We start from the raw sequence: 18220 nt of genomic DNA, 5'->3' as shown, positions 1-18220 counted from the left end.
AATAGTAATATGTATTCAGTGTTAACGTTCTTTTGTAAAGTAGATAGATACATAGATAGATAGATGCTTTATTCATCCCCGTAGGGAAATTCACACAGTATTACTGTGCTGAGCGTCTGTAGATGCACCGAGTGAAGCACGCAATCATTTCATCTCATGGCATAGATAGAGCAATAGACCAATGATACTGATTAGTCACACATGCATACCTTATTTCATGATTTATTTATTGCCCTCACCTGCACTCACTCTTTCAGCCCCAGCTGCCACTCATTCCCTAATAAGCCCTCCTATTTAAGCGCGTCTTTCTCATTTGCTCCTTGTCAGTCCGTCAGCGACTCTCAGCACATGCAAGGCAAGCACTTTTTGACTCTGGCTCCCGTTCTGTTCCCGACCTTTTTCTGTATCCTACTTGATTCCGTCCCCTGTTTCCTGTTTCGATCTCTGACCACGCTCCGTTCTCCCATCCCGGTTTCATGACTTGTTCCGATCTCCGACCACGCTCCGTTCTCGTCCCGGCTGCCCGACTTGCTTCCAATCCCGACCATGCTTCGTGCGCGAGGGCTTCCTGTTCCTCCTGCCCAGTGAGCACTGGATTGCTGGGTTTTTCCTCTCGCCCTGACTTCCCCGATCCACTAATAAAGCTTTGTGTATAATGCTACGCATTTAGGTCCACTGCTTGTTCTGGTCGTGAAAAATAGCATTAGTCACAGTATTAGCTAGATTACAGTATGTCAAGTCAAATGACATTCATTTGTATAGCCCTTAATAACAAGATGTCTCAAATGACTGCACAGGATTACAATTACACCATCGCCTGATCTTAAACCACCATGCAGGCAAGGAAAAACTCAAAACCTCAGCACGGGGAGAATGAGAAATCTTGGAAAGGTGCTTCACAAGTGGTAATCCCCCTTCCGGGATGACCAGGGTGCAATAGATTAAGCACTGGGTAACGGTACACAAACATAGTGAAAATCAATAAAAAAGAACAATAGGTAACATGTTGAAATTTGTCCGGAAAGTGCATGACAGCAACGACGCAGCTTCCCATCTCTGCTGGCTGGTCGATGCAGGCGTTGACATGCTTCAGGTCCAGACTCTGGTCCGCTGACTCAACTCAAATCGTCCTTCTGCCTTGTATCACCGCCTGGCAGGCAGTGGGAAAAAGACAGGAAAAGAAAAATATGAGGTGGGCATCAATCATAAACTATTGAATAGAAGTGGGTCTTAAGTCTAGATTTAGAAACTTCCACTGAGGTTGCAAATATTATGTCCGTAGGCAGAGCATGTGTGGGTCCAGAATGGAGAACGCTTTCGAGCCAGCAGACTTCTTCTTGGCTCGTGGAGTCACAAGTAGACCGGCATTTTCCGGGCGGAGGCTCCGTGCAGGAACATAGGCGGAAATCAAATCTGAGAGTTAGGAGGGCGCAAGTCCATGCAAACATTTGTATTTTAGTAAGAGAACCTTGAAGTCACATCTTAAGCGGACTGGGAGCCAGTGCAGGTTGGCCAATACAGGAGTAATATGCTCAAACTTTTTTGTTTTAGTCAAAAGTCTTGCTTCTTCATTCTGAACCAGCTGCAAACTTTAGATGCTAGACATCGGGAGACCAGAAAGTTATACATTACAGTAGTTGAAAATATAACATAAAAATAATACTAAATGTTACTTGATAACAGTACGTCAAACCACCCAGGAATGTTTATTCTCGTTTCATGGTTTGTTTGTTTTTTCATAGTGGGGGATTACTTATCTATTGGTGCTTTTATTCAAAAGGAGCAGTAAGTAATGCAAGAGTGTCTGCAGGTCCCGAGTGAGGCATACACTTATCTTGCCTCATGGAATAGGGTGACCGTGAGACCATGGAAAGATTTGGCGCACACCTCTGTATTAGCAAGTCTAGCCATTCAGTATTTATTTATTTTTCGTTGCATGATTTTTTCCAAAATGGAGGAGAACCCATGTATTGAGGCTTTCATTCAATATGAGCAGCAAATATTACTTAATTTCTAAGTTAAGGTAAAACAATACATGGTTTTTAAGATGTCGGATCATTCATTTATAAACATGACTGCGCCCCCCTCACCGCAAGTCACTGGTGACTTAAAACTTCAAATACATACCATATGAGGAAATTAAAGATTTAAAAAAGTTAATTTTTAACTTATTACAAAAATCCTTTAAGGCAAAAAAGTTCAATAATTTCAAATACAATAAAAACCGTTTTTAAAGGTGGATAAATATAAACATTAACAGTTGTATGTATGTATGTATATATATATATATATATATATATATATATATATATATATATATATATATATATATATATATATATATATATATATATATATATATATATATATATGTGTGTGTGTGTGTTATTGTATTTAACTATTGATTTAACTATTGTGTGTGTCTACTGCCCGAAGTCGGCTGTGATGGGCTCCAGCACCCTCGCGAACCTTGTGAGGATAAGCGGCCCAGATAATGTACACTGAATGCTTTAAACGGCACTTTGAGTTGCAATTTATTGCCTGAAATTGCTTTACAAATGGATTTTGATCATGATGATGAAAAAAAGACCAAATAAATAACAAAAACCATGGTGACATTTGTACCAGTTGGTGGCGGTGTCGTATCTTAGCGTTTTTTAGCCAACAGCAAACAAAGAGAAGAAGATCGAAGCAAAACAAGCACATGTGAACTCTGCTTCAAGTGGACAAATATATATAATTCTAAGTTTAAACCCGAAATCAAGACTTTAAATTTGAAATATGGATAATGCCGGCTTCTATCCTCCACCCAACTTCGACTGTCCTCCTCCGAACTCCATCCAGCTACCACAAGCTCAGGCGCCCGCTTCGAAAAGCAAGTTCCACCCCAGCATGTGGACTTGGACCGAACCCGAACCCAGCCGGGCCTACTGTGGTCAGGCCAATTGGAACTACCAACCGGCGTCTGGACCCACGTCAGGAAATTATGGAGCTCAATTTTTATACGGTGAGAGCTAATATTTTTGAACAAACTTTTCACATCATGACCCTTCTAATCCTAAGAATTATCTGTAATTTTCTGCGCCAGTTTATACAAAAATACTAAATGTGCATTAAAAAAAAAAAAACTAAAACAAGCGATGTTACTTTTTTGTATTGAAATGTTGAAGCTTGCCATTACGTTGATTGTTACAATCATTAAAGATTATATTCATAACAAAATTGTTTATTAAAGTTATTAAAGGTACATTGTATGATATTTAACCACTAGATGGCACTGTAAAGAGAACACAACCTAGTGTCAAATGAGCACAGCATAACATCAACATGGTAGACAAACATAGCGGCCACTTTTAGGTATGCATTCGCTATGTAAAAGAAATACAAATTGTTCCACTTACGGATATTCATAAAAATAACAACGGTATGAATGTTGATATTTATTTTCCTGTTATTCAAATCATTTTGTTGTCTTTTTACTGAAGTAAAGATTTTTGTACAACTAGAGTGCACTCAATTTCATACTGTCCCTTTAATAATTGCTATTTTGATGTTTGCATTTTTTTTACAAGATATTAATTCAAAATGACGCTCATAAATGCTGCTGCGAAAAAAAGTACCACATCTGTAATAATTCCATTCTGAAATACAATTTTCCATATTTGAATTCTGTGTACAAACGAGTACAGTATACATGCCTGACAAGTGACACTTTTGACTAAAAAACTAAATATACATTTTATTTAAGGGATTTCTTTCTTGTATTATTGCCTCTTAGTTGTACAAAAACCCCGCAGCCCTAATGAGGATAAGCGGCACATAAAATGGATGGATGGATCGTTGTCCAAAAACTTCAATTAATTTATTAAAATACTATTTCAATAATAATCCAAAATATATGTACTGCCTTACACATGCATTTTTAGAAATACTCATAAGTTACGTTTTTTTTCCAACAACATGAACGTCGCTTAGAGGTAGCGAACATAAAATTGTCAGCCTTCTTGCTGCTATGCAAAATAAATGAATAAAAATGGTGCAGTTTTTTCCACTTTAAGTCTCTTGATCCTTACTTGTACTTTTTAGCACTCGTTTTCAGTTGCTGAATAGAATACAGCTACATCTAGTTGTGTTAAAGGCACACTGTAAAATTGCGCTCATATTTGCTGCTTGGGAAACAAAAACAAAATCAAAATCTGTAAATTCTGTTCTCCAGGTTCAGGGCGTGGTGGGCATCATTTTGGCCAACAAAATTTTGGTAGATGGCAACCAGGAGGCAACCCTGGAAAAAAGGTCAGTGTAGTTTTTTTTTATCCTTCATGCCACAGAGTCTTGATATACAGTAAGCTTATGCGAGGAACGTTCTCAAATTGTAGCTTCAAAACAACATGGAAGCCGACTTCAAGAATTTTTGTGACACGTGTGACCGAGGATTCAAAAACCGGGAGAAGTATGAGGAACATGTTGCTCAACATGTCAAGGTATTCTTTTTACTGGTCCCAGATTTGACCTTCTTCACATTAGCAAATTGCTTTTAATTCTATGTCACTTAACTTTTAGTGTTCTGTACCGGACTGTACGTTTGCGGCACATGAGAAAATAGTCAAAATTCATTGGAAAAATGTAAGAGGACACAAGAAAAAATGTTTTTCTCTCTGCCATGTTGTTCCTTTTTTGTAGTTAAATGAAATAAACTTGACGTCTTTGCAGACTCACGCCCCAGGAATGAAGCGAATCAAGCTCGATACCGCGGAAGAGATTGCGAAATGGAGAGAGGAGAGACGCAAGTGTGTATTCAAAATATGGATGCCAGCAAATAATTTAACATGGCAGTCCATGACTTGAGCGTTGACTCTCATTTCTAGGAACTATCCAACTTTACAGAATGTGGAGAAAAAGAAAAAACTCATGCAGGAACGGGAGAAGACTGGAGCAGTTCTGGAGACTGCTCAATTTGGGTTTGTGACTCTGCACTCATATAAAAGAAAACTCGGGTCAGAAATAACCAAAATGGACCAAAATCGCTAATTGGATCTACGGCTTATGCTCAGTAGAGTCGCAGGGGTTCTGAGACCACTTAAGCAGTCTTCGGGCAGTGGGCAGGGGACACCCTAAACGGGTTGCCAGCCAGTCGCAGGGCACACAGGGACAGACAACTCGCTTGCTCATTCACACCTAGGGACAATTTGGACCGGCCAATTAACTTAAAATGCAGGTTTTTGGAATGGGGGAGGAAACCGGAGTGCCCGGAGGACCTTGTGGAATTGTTTACCAGATTAAATTTCTTTTCGGATCTCCACTTTCAGGCGCATGACAGGCAGAGGACGTGGCAGATGGCGCGGGAGAGGTCATCACCGGTTCCAGGCACGACAACACCCCCAGAATTTGCAAGCATTCGAGGCTAGCGCTGTGTGTGAGAAGCCGCCACAACTCACCCGACCTTGTCAAAATGGTGATCCACTGGGAGTGTTGGCCAAGAGTGACAATGGTGAGTGAGTGTTGGGAAGCCACACAAGGCTGAACCATGAATCAAACGCTGTAGATATTGAATTGTGACAGAATCAATTTAAATAAAAGCTGGAACAAATTTAATTTATTTCTGAAGTCAAGTATAATGACGACCAATGACAAAAACTAATAATCTGTCCATTATTGAGAATTTTGTTACTATTGGACGAGTGCAAAGGAGATTTCATGGGATGCCAGCGCCTTATTTGGGCTCACTGTTGACGTTTCAACCTAATAATTATGTTCATCTGTCAATGAAAGTTTTAATTTCCATTCTTATTATTCATTTATATTTTAGATTAAGTTATTTTTTATTCTGTTATGAGCGAATAAAATAATAATAAATTTCTTTTATACTCACCACGTGCCCATCGGTTGTGGGTATGTGTTTCATCCTCATGGATTTCCCTGGTTTTGTTCTCCTGCTTTGATTTAGGTTTTGTATGATAAGTCCAAATAGAATATGATCTTGGGATAAGGCAGTAGGAAAAGAGTATCTTACATATTTTCAGCATAGATTTTTACGTTTTTTTTTTTTGTCAAGTTAATTGAGACACTTGTATTTTTTATTGTTTTATATTACAGAATATTTTGTTGTCTTGTGCACTATTTTTCTATCAGTCCAAAGCTTCAATATTTTAATAAAGTGGAGGAAATGAGAATTGCTTGAAGAAATCAGATTCATTGATAAATCAAAAAAATAATCGACTGATTCGTTTTGAAATTAATCGTTCGTTGCAGCCCTAGTTCTATTCTTCTGTCGTTATTCATATTTGTTTCAACTCATGCGCTTATTTAAGTGCTGTCTGCTAGGTGGCTTCTTGTCGTCCGTCATGGCTCTCATTCTGCAATGGAAGGCAACGTTACGTCATGTGCAAATGTTTGTTGATATGGGACACAGGCTTTAGCATTATTCTTATTTCATAAATGTCAAAGAAATGCACGGAAAATTAGATTTTGTCTGTTGATTTGTTGGGTTTGTCTATTTTGGTGATTTTTTTCTCAAAATATTTAGTATGGCTCTCAAAAAAAATATCAAAATATAATACTATTGAGAATTTTTGGGTCCAAAGGGTTCCTGACCCCTGCATTAGTGGCTTGTTGATTTTATCTCTAAATGTTGATGATCTAAAAGTTTTCCTAAAGGTTTCCCATTATCATGCAAAGCTCACCTATAGTTTTAATGAATATCTGGTTAGGAGAATATTGGATGGATGCAGCAATACTATTGTATGGGAAAAGTGTTGTAAAAAATCATCGCTATGTAAGTGCTGTTTTATTTACTGGATGCACTATCACAGATAATAATAATCTTCATGTTAAGGGGACAGTGTGTGTTATTTATCTCCTCTCAGTGGTTAAAAAAACCCTAATTCAGTAAATTCTTATTTATATATAAATAACATAGCCCTGCAACTTGATATTAAAAACTGCCATTTCTAGAGTAAAAGCAGACTTTTGATGTCAAATTTAGTGTGCTTCTTTGACTACTACAATATTTTGTGAAGTTGTTGAACTCAAAATTCAGCCAAAATGAAAAAAAACGAAAAAAACCTTTGTGACACTTATATGAAACCTAATTGTACTACCCTTTAATATGTTTGCTTCTCATTAACATATACTGCATGTCTATGTTTTTGCTTTTCAACAGAGTCTGACAAAGATGACGTGGACGCTAACTCCAGGCTTGCGGGTCTTTTTGTGGCGCCGAAACAAATGAGCGGCGCAATGGCATCTCTAGTAGCCAGCTATGGCTCCATGAGCGAGAGTGAAACCGATGAAGGACCACAGGGTGGGTTTAACCATTTTGACATTTTTTTGTGTTGCAGCTTAGTGTGATTTTCTTTTTCCTTTTTTTTTTCAGAGTGTACTATACAAAGAACCAACAAATTGCTCCATGAAAACAAGGATTTGCTAGACCAGAACAACAGACATTTCGTGGACGGCAAAGGGTCAACACTAAACACTTGCGTTACCGAATCATCGTGTCCTCAGTTGAATAAGTCAAATAACCAAAGAGGACACGGCAGACGAGGAGGAAGACGAGGCCGCGGTAGATACAATGACGTTCCGCAGAAAAGGCGACCCACTCTTCTTGAGATGGTGAGTCAATGAAGCATCTATCGAGGCGAAATTTAAATTCGTCACTCAACTGTTTAGCTAGAGAAAGCATGCATGCAGCTGGTGATTCCCATTGAATTCTATAAGAGCCTGGTGGGTGGACAGTCTAGGAGAGTCTGGGGCATGCACTCCTGGAATAAAATTTGTTACATTTTGAATTAAAAAACAGGTGCATTTTTAGAGCAAAATCAAGAAGCTAGATCTATAATAATTATGTGCTCTTGTAAACTATTGAATACACTAGTTTTGAAAGGCAATGACACAGCAAGCATGTCACAGTCACAAAGCATAGTACATGAAACAGGAGTTTAATGAGAAAAAAATCTGCTCGTCATCTAATTGACTAAAAACGAGTGTTTTTCCGATGCGGTGCTATATAACATATTGTATCGCCAAGGTAATAGGTCGTTCCACCGATGTGGTTTTCACATTTGATCTAATGTAATACTCTGTTTTGTTGTATTACAGTATTTAATATCAGTACTGCTGCCCTTGTGATTGCTGCCATGACCGGGTTTTTCTTCGAGTGTTTAGGGGCCACGTGTGTTTTTCTGCTCCTAGTGAATTTTTGTAATTGCTTGCAAAGGCAGCTCTGGTTTTTACGCTATATTAAAAATGCAGACAGTATGACAAGGTGCTGGCCAAGTTTCCTGCACGGAACGTTAGGCGCCAAATGTTTTTTTTTTTCTGGTCACGGAGAGTTGAAAAAGGTTTAACTTAGTGGAGACGCGATATTTGTCAATGTCAAATTTTACGAAAGTTACGAATGTAGATAGGGTTCTGAGTCTTGTACGACCACTTGAAGCAGTGCTTCAAGCAGTTCGAGGAACCAAAAAATAGCCACTCCATCGCTCTTGTCTCATTAATGTCAATAAATTCCAGTCTAATCAAAGGTGCGTTACCTTCAGAATCTTCTCGCGAGAACATGAGGATTCCAAGTGACAAGATGTTCTGGCGGTCGTACGGGTCACAGAGAACCATAGTTACATGTGTAACTTTTGTTCTATTTTGTCCCTACTGACCGCCAGAGGCGGTGCTTCAAGCACGGAATGACTAATACAGGTGTAGTCACAAGGAACCCCAGAGACAAACCTCACTGAGAAGTCTCGGCTGGACCGAAAACGATGTCGACAAAGTAGACAGTAGACAGACTGCGAGTTTTATCAATGTCAAACCTGTTCGCAGCGGAAGCCATTAGGTTTGAGGAAAGGCCTTGGAGGGACTGCTGGAGAGAGACGTCATGCTGGTCATTGCAGGTTTTCTTCTATTCTATAGAAGGCCTGCATGTACTATTATGGAAATGATAAACAAACATCTGCTTAAGGCTCCAATCATGACTAAAAGCCAGGAGATGGCAGCTGAGAGTAACAAACTTTTCAAATCTTGCACCTGACCATGAAAAATATATATTACTTTTATTAATACAAAATTAGACTTTTTAGGACCAATTAAACCTTGACGGCCCACCAGAATCTTAATATTTATGGGAAACACTGATACAGTCCATCTATCATCTGCACCGCCTATCTCAGTAGGCTTGCGGCCACTGATACAGTATATTGTGAATTTTCAAAAGAATGTTTTTTTTCAGCTGCTTGCCCCAGATATCCGCCACGAGAGAAACATCCTTCTGCAGTGTGTCCGGTTCGTTGTCCGGAAGGACTTCTTTGGGCTGGATAAGAAATCTCAACTCCAGTCAGGCATTGACCGGACGCAGAGCGCCACGTCTTCGGACCAGGATGTTAGGATCGAAAGTCGGACTTTGCCCGAGTCTCCTGAAGGTGAAAATGTGGGAAATGTTCCAGCCATCGAGACAAAGAAGACCACAGTTGATCACTGCTTGGCACACAAAGGTTTAGATCTGAGACCTCACCATGACCAAGCTAGTTTTGACCGACCTGATGACAAAACTGTCCTGGATTTAACATGTCAAAAATTTAGAACAGCTTGTGACCAAGCAGGATCTGGTTCATCATGTCCAGAAGGCACATGTGACTCACAAGATGTTGAAGGTGTTGGAGCTGCTCAAAGCACACAAAAACCCACCAAGCAACTTGTGGATTGTTCAATAAATATAGAGCATGTTGAAAATGATGAGGAAGAAGAAACCACAAGCGGAGACAACCACAAATCTGCCTGTATTTATGATGATGAAATATGGTAAATGAAAAATTGATTTGTCTAGAAAATCACTATTTTTGTTGTATTATTGGTGAATTGATTTGATGAAACAATACTTTGCACAACAATTGTAAAATATTTTTCATCTTTTATTTAAGGACATTGTTCTTTTCTTTATTTTTCCACATGGTATGAAAACTTGAAATAAATATTTGACGTTTATTGTTGTTTTTTCCAATTGTTTTTACCAAATACTGATATATGGATTACAACAATCATTCAATAAAGCTGGATATGTATGGTATTGCACTGTTACTCATCGCTCACTGTATTCTACTTTGTGAAATTTGTAAATGCATACAGAATGCATTAAAAGCTGATAACCAAATCTTATATTTTAGGAAAAAAAGGTTTATGAATGTGATTGTCTGGAAGCTGCTCAATTTCATTTTTTCATTACCTTATGGCTTACAAGACTAGTCAAATGTAGGCTAACCTTTCCTGTCAATCATTTTACACTTTCAAACTGTTCTTTAAAATCAAAATTGTGATCTTTTTTATGCCTGTAAAATAGTTTGCCATTGACCCCTAAATAAATATTCTAATTGTGAGTGTTTGAGCCTTCTAGTCGATTTTTTTTTTAAATTAAAAAAAAAAATCTAATAAGAATACATAAACTTTCTTATCCCACTGCTATTTAAATACTTCTAGGTCAAGACATTTGTATCAAAACTACATAATTTTGGGATAATACACACTGTCCCTTAAGATATTTTACAGTGTTCAAGTTTTATTTAAGACACGGGGTACCCAAATCTTGAGTAGTCATTAATACCGATACCACATAGCGATACTATTGCTTACGTAAACTTCTGACTGCAAAATAGTCTTAGAATCTTATCAAAATCGTTTTTATTGCATTTATACAATTTACTATCTGGTTATTTTCAAGTTCCTGGTTGTTAAATTGCTAAGTTAAATAAATCTGAAATGGCACAGTTGTTTCAGGTCAGTTTGTTTTAATTAGCTTTTCCCCAAACCCAAATTGTTTGCTCCATTTACTTGGATGGGATAATATGAATCCCTAGTGGGTTCATCTTTGAAAACAGGGTTGCTAAGCAGTAAAAGGTGTGCATGATAGTCTTAAGATTTCACAGCTGAATCAAAAATACAGGACTAGGTCAAAGTTTTATCATCCAAGGAACAACAAAAGGGTTTTTCCTCCAGTGCGCCCCCAGCATTTGTCTTACCAGGTTTGGCTTTATATAAATGTTTAATGCCAAATTGAGATACTACAGGTTTTCTTCTATCAATTGTAATGTGTGCTATAATTTTTGAATGAGTGTTTTTTCACATAATGAGCAAAAAAATTGCCTGTGTAGTCATTTTAACAATACCTAAATTGCAGTCTTGAAAACATTACTTAGAAATACAGTGGAACCTCGGTTTTCGAACGCCTCTAAGTTTGAACAAATCGGTTCTCGACAAAAACATTCGAGAAATTCTTGCTTCGCTTTTTGTTCAAAAAATCGGAGTTCGAACGCCGGTACGCTAGGGGCGATGCTGAGCGACGTACGGGTGTAGATTGCCCCCACCCCTTGTGAAGAACTGTTGTCACGTGAACGCGCACTCCTTTTTGCCTTCGTTTTTAATATCTGTGAACTGAGTGTTTTGGCCCCTAATTATGCCTCGGAAGAAGGTCCGGGCAAGCAGCAAAGTTGCTACAGTGAAAAAAGAAGAGTAGTGCGTACAACTATTGCATTTAAGAAAGAAATAATAGCAAAATATGAAGATGTGCGAGTTTCCCTTCTTTCGAGGGAATAGAGCATGGCTTCTGCAGACCACCACAAAGGTAAGAAATCCTATTCATAAATCTTTTCTTTATCCTTTAACCGCTCACCACTTGTTGTGGAGACCCGGGTGCCAAATGACGTGTAAACTACCTGATTTTTTTATTTTTACACGTTCATGTTAGCGTAATCTTTCGTACGGAAGATTACGCTAACGCGAACGTACGATTAGCCTGGCTTAGCTTCATGTTTACTTTCGTAGTAAACGTTAAGAGTGTTGTAACGGATTAAAACGATTTTACATTACTTTTAATGGGAAAAACGATTTTCCGTGATCGACCAAATTGGTTTTCGAACAGGGTTCTGGAACGGATTATGGTCGAGAACAGAGGTTCCACTGTATATCATTTAGCCTCTATTCATAAATGAAGTCCATACGTCGTTCCTTTTGAATGAAAGCTTCAGTAACCTGCTTGTAAAACTCTTCCTTACTTTCCTTCAGTTTTAAAAGTCGCTCTCTCTCAATGAATATCACTGCCAGTGAAGAAAGTGGTCCCTGATCAGTCCTGTTCCGACTAAATGTTTTCAGTCTTTTCAGTGTGGAAAGCGACCACTCCCTCGGTGCTGTAGTCGCTGGCACAGTGAGCACGAGCCGGAGTAACTTGGTCGCCTCAGGAACGGTTTCAATTAAATCCTTCTGGGCCAAAAAACAGAGAAGTTCTTCGGGAGATTTACATTCTTCCCTCACCGTTTGAGAACTATACAGTCCGACAAGGTCTGCCTTAAGATTCACTAGGTTAATTAATTCGTCATAATTAGACAGGCTCTGCAGCTTTGCTTCATCAAACTGTTGAGACATTTTACTGAATTTTGTGCAGTCCACTAAGCCAAAATAAGCCAGTTCACCAAAATGATCAAACCTGGCCTTCATTTGACAATTTATGATTTCCATGATGTCACCAAACACTCTTTTTTGTTCACATTTAATTGACTGTCCGTCGCCACTCTGTGCCAGGCCTAGTGTGGCGTACTTCTGCTCAAAACGGTCCCATATACCTTCAAACCCCTGTGTCATGCGCTCGAGAGTAGCAACAGTGTCGCGGATGCATACAAGACAATATTCAGTGTCCATTACTTTGTTTTGGAGCACTCTAAAAAGTGTTTGAGTTTTATGGAAAATGTCATCAAACACCATCAAGAGAAAGCAAGTGGATGTATCCGACAACCACCGATCGTACCCTGCTGCCAGCATTAGCGTGTCATTATCCCACATGTCAGGATTTTCCATAATATCGCCAAATAGCGCGCGCATATCATTTCGATGCATGCTTATTGTCTGCAGTAACTTCGAATTTGAACTCCATCTCGTAGGTGCTGCTCGGGGTAAACGGCGCTTGACAATTTCATCCAGCAGGTCGGCACTCTTGGTGGACTTGCTAAAAAATGATGCTAGTCCCTCTGCCGTTTTACAAAATAAGCGACATTCCGGCACGCATTTTGCTGAATGCATCAGCACCAAATTCAGCCTATGCCCATAACGGTGAGTTAACATGGCTTCCGGCACTTTTTTTTTAATCCTTGCTTGTACGCCATTAAGCTCTGAAGCCATTACAGCAGCCCCATCATACGTCTGAGCTACAAGCTTGTTAACACACTTATACCTTTCCAAGACTGCCAGCACATATTCTGCAATGGCAGGAGCACGCATGTCCCAGCTCAAATCATCCAAGGCCAAAAACGCCTCCTTCACCTCACAGCCTGCTTCAGATGTAACGACGAATCGTAATATGACTGAAATCTGAGCTTGGTTTGTAATATCTGTGGTCTCATCTACTTCTACGGCAACAAATGGAACTGCACCAATCTCTTTTTTAATGTCATTTCTGATGACATCAGCGACTGCCTCAATTAAATCATTCTGTATTCCTTTTGACAGGCCGGAAAATACAGTGGAGGTTTCTAAATGTCTGGCTAGCCTGTCGTCTTTTTCAGCAAAAGCATATAGTAACTCAACATAGTTGCCGCAGTTAACAGAAGTGCTACTTTCAATATTTCCACTAAATGCCAGCTGTTGTTTTGCCAGGAAGCACGTGGCATCTATGAAATGTTTTAAAATCTCCCTGTTCTCCTTTACCTTAGCATTGTGCACCCTGATATTAAGTCGCCGCTGTTCATCCAAAGCCATGTCTATCCGAGACATTCCGAATGTTTTTAGCGCAATTTGACTTTGGATGTGCGCAGTCGACTGCTCGTGTTTGACGAGGCTTCTCGGTAAATTTTTCAGGTCGCAATATCCCGTCCGAGTCCAGACGTTGTCCGAAGTTGAAAAAAGAAGGCAAGAAAAGCAGAAAAGACGGTTTCTTGCTTGACATCCACACAGCCAACTTTTGCGCGTGTACCAGTCCGTCTGGAACGAGCGGTTTGCCCTCCCCGTAGTCTGAAGCAAACCTTTTAGCTCTGGGGTTGGTCGTCCTTTCATAAGTACTTCCTGCTTTGACTGAAAGTCCAGTTGAGAAAATTCCTTTAAATTAGATGGTAAGACCATGTTTTTTTCAGATGTTGAGCAATTTAAAAAGTTTGCGACTGTTTGTGAAGGTCTAGAGTTGCCAAGAGTCATTTCCTTTTCAAAGCAGTTCATCTTGTCTCCTTCACAGTCTGCTTCGCTCCTCATATCTTCGCTGTCTGACAGTGGAGCAAGGAGATCTTCTGGTGGTGGTCCTCCACTGGACTCCTTACTTGGAGTCTGAAACTGTGACCACTCCGGTGCGTCGTCATCACAGTTTTCAATCTTCACAGAAACAACAGTCGAAGGCAGTTTGCAGACGTCCACCTCTTCCTCCATCACAAGGGGCCTCTGTGGATCCTTTGCTTTTATTTTAAGATATAGAAATGGCAGATGTAGCTCAACATTTTCCTTTTTGACATGTATGGGCTGTGGGACCTTTAGAGTGGAGCTCATTCTCAACCGTCTGATCTGCAAGATAAAATTCCAGACTTTTAAATTTGGAGTGACATCAACAGTCTGCATTTTGCTGTAACACAACTGCAACTAGGTGTGTTTTAATTTGTGCTTAATGCAAGTGTTTCAAAATGTGTTTTTTACATTGAAGCAGAGTGACTGATTGATTGACATTTATTTTTGTTTGTTCATAAAATTCAAAGTTACAATTAATCTAAAATCAACAACTTTGACAAACATTTGAGAAATCAGAAGGGTAAAAAGGGCTGATGAGACAAATATAAAGCTTATCTTGGTCTCGTCCCCTTGACAGTACAAACACTTTTCACATTAATCAAATCATGTAATCACTCTTTATAACAAGGAGTTTAAATGTAATAAGAATCACATATCATAACTCAAAGAAAAAAAAGTTAGATAACAAATGTAGGATTATAATTTCTCCTCACACCAATTGATTGAAAGGAATCAAGCACAAAATTAGGCTTAAACATTTGTGTTGCTCCTGAAACTGAAAATATATACCTTGCAACTTGTTTGGTGATTTTCCTTGCTTCTTAATGTGATTGCACTTTTTTTTCCATTGCACTGTTGTTACGATGCACTATTCCTTTTCACTATAATTATAACTTGGGCCAGTCTCTAAGCACTGTGGTGTAAATCCATCCGTCAATCCATTATCTGCATCACTTATCCTGAGTGGGGTCGCGGGGGTGCTGGAGCTTATCCCAGGTGTCTTTGGGCAGTGGGCAGGGGACACCCTGAACTCGTTGCCAGCCAGTCGCAGGGCACAGAGAGACAGGCAACCCACTTGCTCAGTCACACCTTGGCATAATTTGGACGGGACAATTTGGACAAGCCAATTTACCTGCATGTTTTTGGAATGTGGGAGGAAACCGGAGTTCCCAGAGGAAACCCACGCAAGCAAGGGGAGAACATGCAAACTCCACACAGGAATACTGGTAGCTGAACCTCAGAACTGTGCCCAGGACACACTAAACACTCAACCACTGTGCCTCCCACAGTTGTAAATAGCTTTGCCAACTCATACTGACAGTATTTCATATTTTTTCTCTTTAAATTATTTATTACTTGTTTACCCTGTTGTGTCTTGTCTAATCTTATTGCATACGATGTTTTCCAACATTGATATCAATGACATAGAGGCGATTTAATTCAATAAAATAATTTGGATAAATGGATATATGCATGTTTTTAAATTATTTTTTTCATACATTCCTGGTTATATATGAACAATAAGGACGGTCATGTATAATTCGTTAATGTAACCTTGAATCAATTTTGTTTTGTATTCTCGCTTGAAGTTGCGAAGCCTTGACACGTTTTCGATTCATTGCCCAAGCCATTCCACAATTATGGTCCTTTGCAGATGATGGAGTATGATTTTAGCGATGTTCTTGGTCTACTTAGAGTCAAAGTGGTGAAATTGACAACTGAGATTGTACAATTCACCTGGCTTCAAAATATGACTGACAAAATGGACATCATACCGTTTATTTCGACATTTCACTGCTTTTATTCTACAGGTCACGGACTTCAATTATTCATTCATTGTATCAAAAAAAATTGCACATACCTTGGTCGTGCAAACGATGTGATTCTCGCAAACACTAGCTTCCCGTTTTCCATGTCGGATTTCCTGGCACAGCGTTACGATGAAAAAATACACGTCTTTATATAATTGTTAGAACACCGCTCCAGTTTTCAGAGCAGTTGTTTTGTTGTCTTTGCGAGGAAGTCCCCGCCAACTTCCTCTTATTTTCTTCGATGGTGATTCGACAGCAGGTCGTAATTTAATACGTCACACTATTGCCATCTAATGGCGTTTGGGAGACGCGCTAAGAAGACGAAACGTGAACGTTTTCTCGATTTCATCTAGAATACATCACAATGTTTATCTCACTCGTTTAGGCGTGAATTACTGCAAATACGCAGGAAAATAGGACGTAGATTGTGAATTTTACAGCTGATTGTGTTGACTGTTGACGGTCCCTGGCAATGTTCCCTCTAATTTTCCACGGGTCTGAGCGTTCACACAAAGTCGGTGAGCAACGCATGAAACAACAGTGAGCAACCATAATCCCAAGTGTGGCAAGATAATTAATCATCAAACATGTCCAAAACCTGACATCAAGTTACATTTTGCTGGGTTTCCGGCAATGCAAAATTATTTTTCTCTTTTGAATGAATTCACTCATGTACTATTGCAAAGGTTGTACTGCCGATAAACGTCGTTTGTTCTTACAATTCATTCACAAGATAGCCATTTATTTTTTATTTCCTGATATATTTTGTCACATAAAATTAACATTTTGGGGGGCTTATTTCGTCGGTTGTAAGATACAGAACTGTATTAATCACATTTTTTAGTGGAAGTACAATGTTGGCAACAAGATTCACTTGATATAATTGGAAATTGTTTGAATGCAACACAAACGTTTTCTTCTTTTTTCCGTTTTTTCTCCTTTTTTCTTTTTGTTCTCTAATTACTTTTTTTCCTACATTTTTTTCTTTTCTTTTTTCTGGCTTTTTTTTTCAAAATGTTTCCTTTTTTTGTTTCCCTTCCTTTTGTTTCTTTTTTCTCAGCTTTTCACTACTTTTTCATTTCAGTATTTTTTTCTTTTTTGTTCTATTCCCCCCTTTCTTTAAGTCATGTTGGGCATAATTTTACACAATATTTGGTCATGTTGGGATCAAAGAAGAAAAAACAACCTGAAGAGCAGTTTAGGACCCGAAAGAGCCGGTTCCTTTTAGTGAGCTGAGCTGAGTAAAAAAATAAAAAGAATAAAAAAGGAAGAAAAACGTAAGAAAGCAAGAAAAACAAAGTAAAAAGCTAGAAAAAATTACACAAAATAAGAAAAACATTACAATCGCGGACAGGTAGAAGAAGCCTGCTGGGCAGTTATGAGTAAGCAAGAGAAACATCTTCTGCAGTTTGGAATATGTCCACTTGATGTTGACAAAGCCAGGCCAAGTCACTCACAAAGCAACTTGAGCTATTATACTCTCTCTTTCTCTCTCTCTTTCCTCTCTTTCTCGTTTTCTATAGTGAAGGATTTTTACATTTTATTTATTTGACTATAAGGGATTTTATACAATTTAATACAAATTACAGTTATTGAATGCAGATAAGATTTTTCACAGAGGAGGCTTAAGTTCGATGACAGGTCGCGCCGTTCCAAGTGTGGAGTGTTTTGGCTGGGGAATTTCGATAACGGGGCGCAGACGAAGGACTTAGGCCTTGTTTTGATAAACGCTTGGCATTGTTTTGAGAAGCGCTTTGCTGATATGAGTTTCCTTCAGACATGGCGGCGCCTTTCGGCAAGGAGGTGGTGAAGCTGGCATCTGGCCCGCCCAGGAGAGGAGTCGGCACACCCCATGGGAAGAGTCAACACGCCCCGTGGGAGGGGCTGACGCCCCGATTTGTGAAAAGAACTTCAGGAGACAGAAGACAGAAGATCAGATCGAGTATGAGAGGGAGGCTGGATGAAGACTAATAAGACTAATTAGACAATAATTCGGCTAAATTCGATGGTATTCACTTGGTTAAATACTTTAAGAAAATAAATCTGCCCCTGTGTGAAAATGCCGGCTATCTTTGTTCATTTTCCCATTAAGAAAAGATCATGCATTGTTGGGTGAATAAAGTTTGTGTTTGGTTAATGGAGTTGTAGGAGAAAATGTAGGTTCGATAATCTTT

The 18220-nt window shown here is 39.1% G+C and overlaps 2 protein-coding genes across 3 annotated transcripts; one reads left to right on the top strand and one right to left on the bottom strand.

The window, feature by feature from the left end:
• Positions 1 to 2639: 2639 nt before the first annotated feature.
• nufip1 (nuclear FMR1 interacting protein 1) lies at positions 2640 to 10297 on the top strand. 2 transcript variants are annotated; one of them, XM_088331491.1, is made up of 10 exons: positions 2640 to 3007; positions 4223 to 4293; positions 4377 to 4481; positions 4561 to 4623; positions 4711 to 4787; positions 4866 to 4958; positions 5307 to 5488; positions 7160 to 7300; positions 7373 to 7611; positions 9221 to 10297. In XM_088331491.1, exons 1-10 carry the CDS (start codon positions 2782 to 2784, stop codon positions 9791 to 9793), a joined length of 1770 nt encoding a protein of 589 aa, XP_088187617.1. In that variant the 5' UTR covers positions 2640 to 2781; the 3' UTR covers positions 9794 to 10297. The 2 variants fall into 2 exon arrangements, with proteins under 2 accessions (XP_088187617.1, XP_088187616.1); XM_088331490.1 differs by having other exon boundaries at positions 2641 to 3007; positions 4217 to 4293; positions 9221 to 10293.
• On the bottom strand, positions 9879 to 16322 carry LOC148369460 (zinc finger MYM-type protein 1-like). The gene is made up of 2 exons (XM_088331489.1): positions 16097 to 16322; positions 9879 to 14514 (listed from the first exon to the last, which is right to left on the bottom strand). The coding sequence occupies exon 2, from the start codon at positions 14497 to 14499 to the stop codon at positions 11956 to 11958; it is 2544 nt and encodes an 847-aa protein (XP_088187615.1). The 5' UTR covers positions 14500 to 14514; positions 16097 to 16322; the 3' UTR covers positions 9879 to 11955.
• Positions 16323 to 18220: the final 1898 nt, after the last annotated feature.

The sequence above is a fragment of the Urocampus carinirostris genome, chromosome 3, assembly GCF_059441175.1.
Source record: "Urocampus carinirostris isolate Australia breed hairy pipefish chromosome 3, RoL_Ucar_1.0, whole genome shotgun sequence".
Lineage (NCBI taxonomy): Eukaryota > Metazoa > Chordata > Actinopteri > Syngnathiformes > Syngnathidae > Urocampus > Urocampus carinirostris.
The sequence above is the reverse complement of the archived record's forward strand: the minus strand, read 5'-3'. Positions and strand labels throughout refer to the sequence as shown.

What these genes read in the sequence shown, in the direction of transcription:
- nufip1 (XM_088331490.1), top strand. Translation starts at nt 2,782, where the DNA reads ATGGATAATGCCGGCTTCTATCCTCCACCCAACTTCGACTGTCCTCCT. An exon ending in TGGAGAGAGGAGAGACGCAA is followed by an intron (nt 4,788 to 4,865) that starts GTGTGTATTCAA and finishes TCTCATTTCTAG; the next exon opens with GAACTATCCAACTTTACAGA. An exon ending in AACCGATGAAGGACCACAGG is followed by an intron (nt 7,301 to 7,372) that starts GTGGGTTTAACC and finishes TTTTTTTTTCAG; the next exon opens with AGTGTACTATACAAAGAACC.
- LOC148369460 (XM_088331489.1), bottom strand. Translation starts at nt 14,499, where the DNA reads ATGAGCTCCACTCTAAAGGTCCCACAGCCCATACATGTCAAAAAGGAA.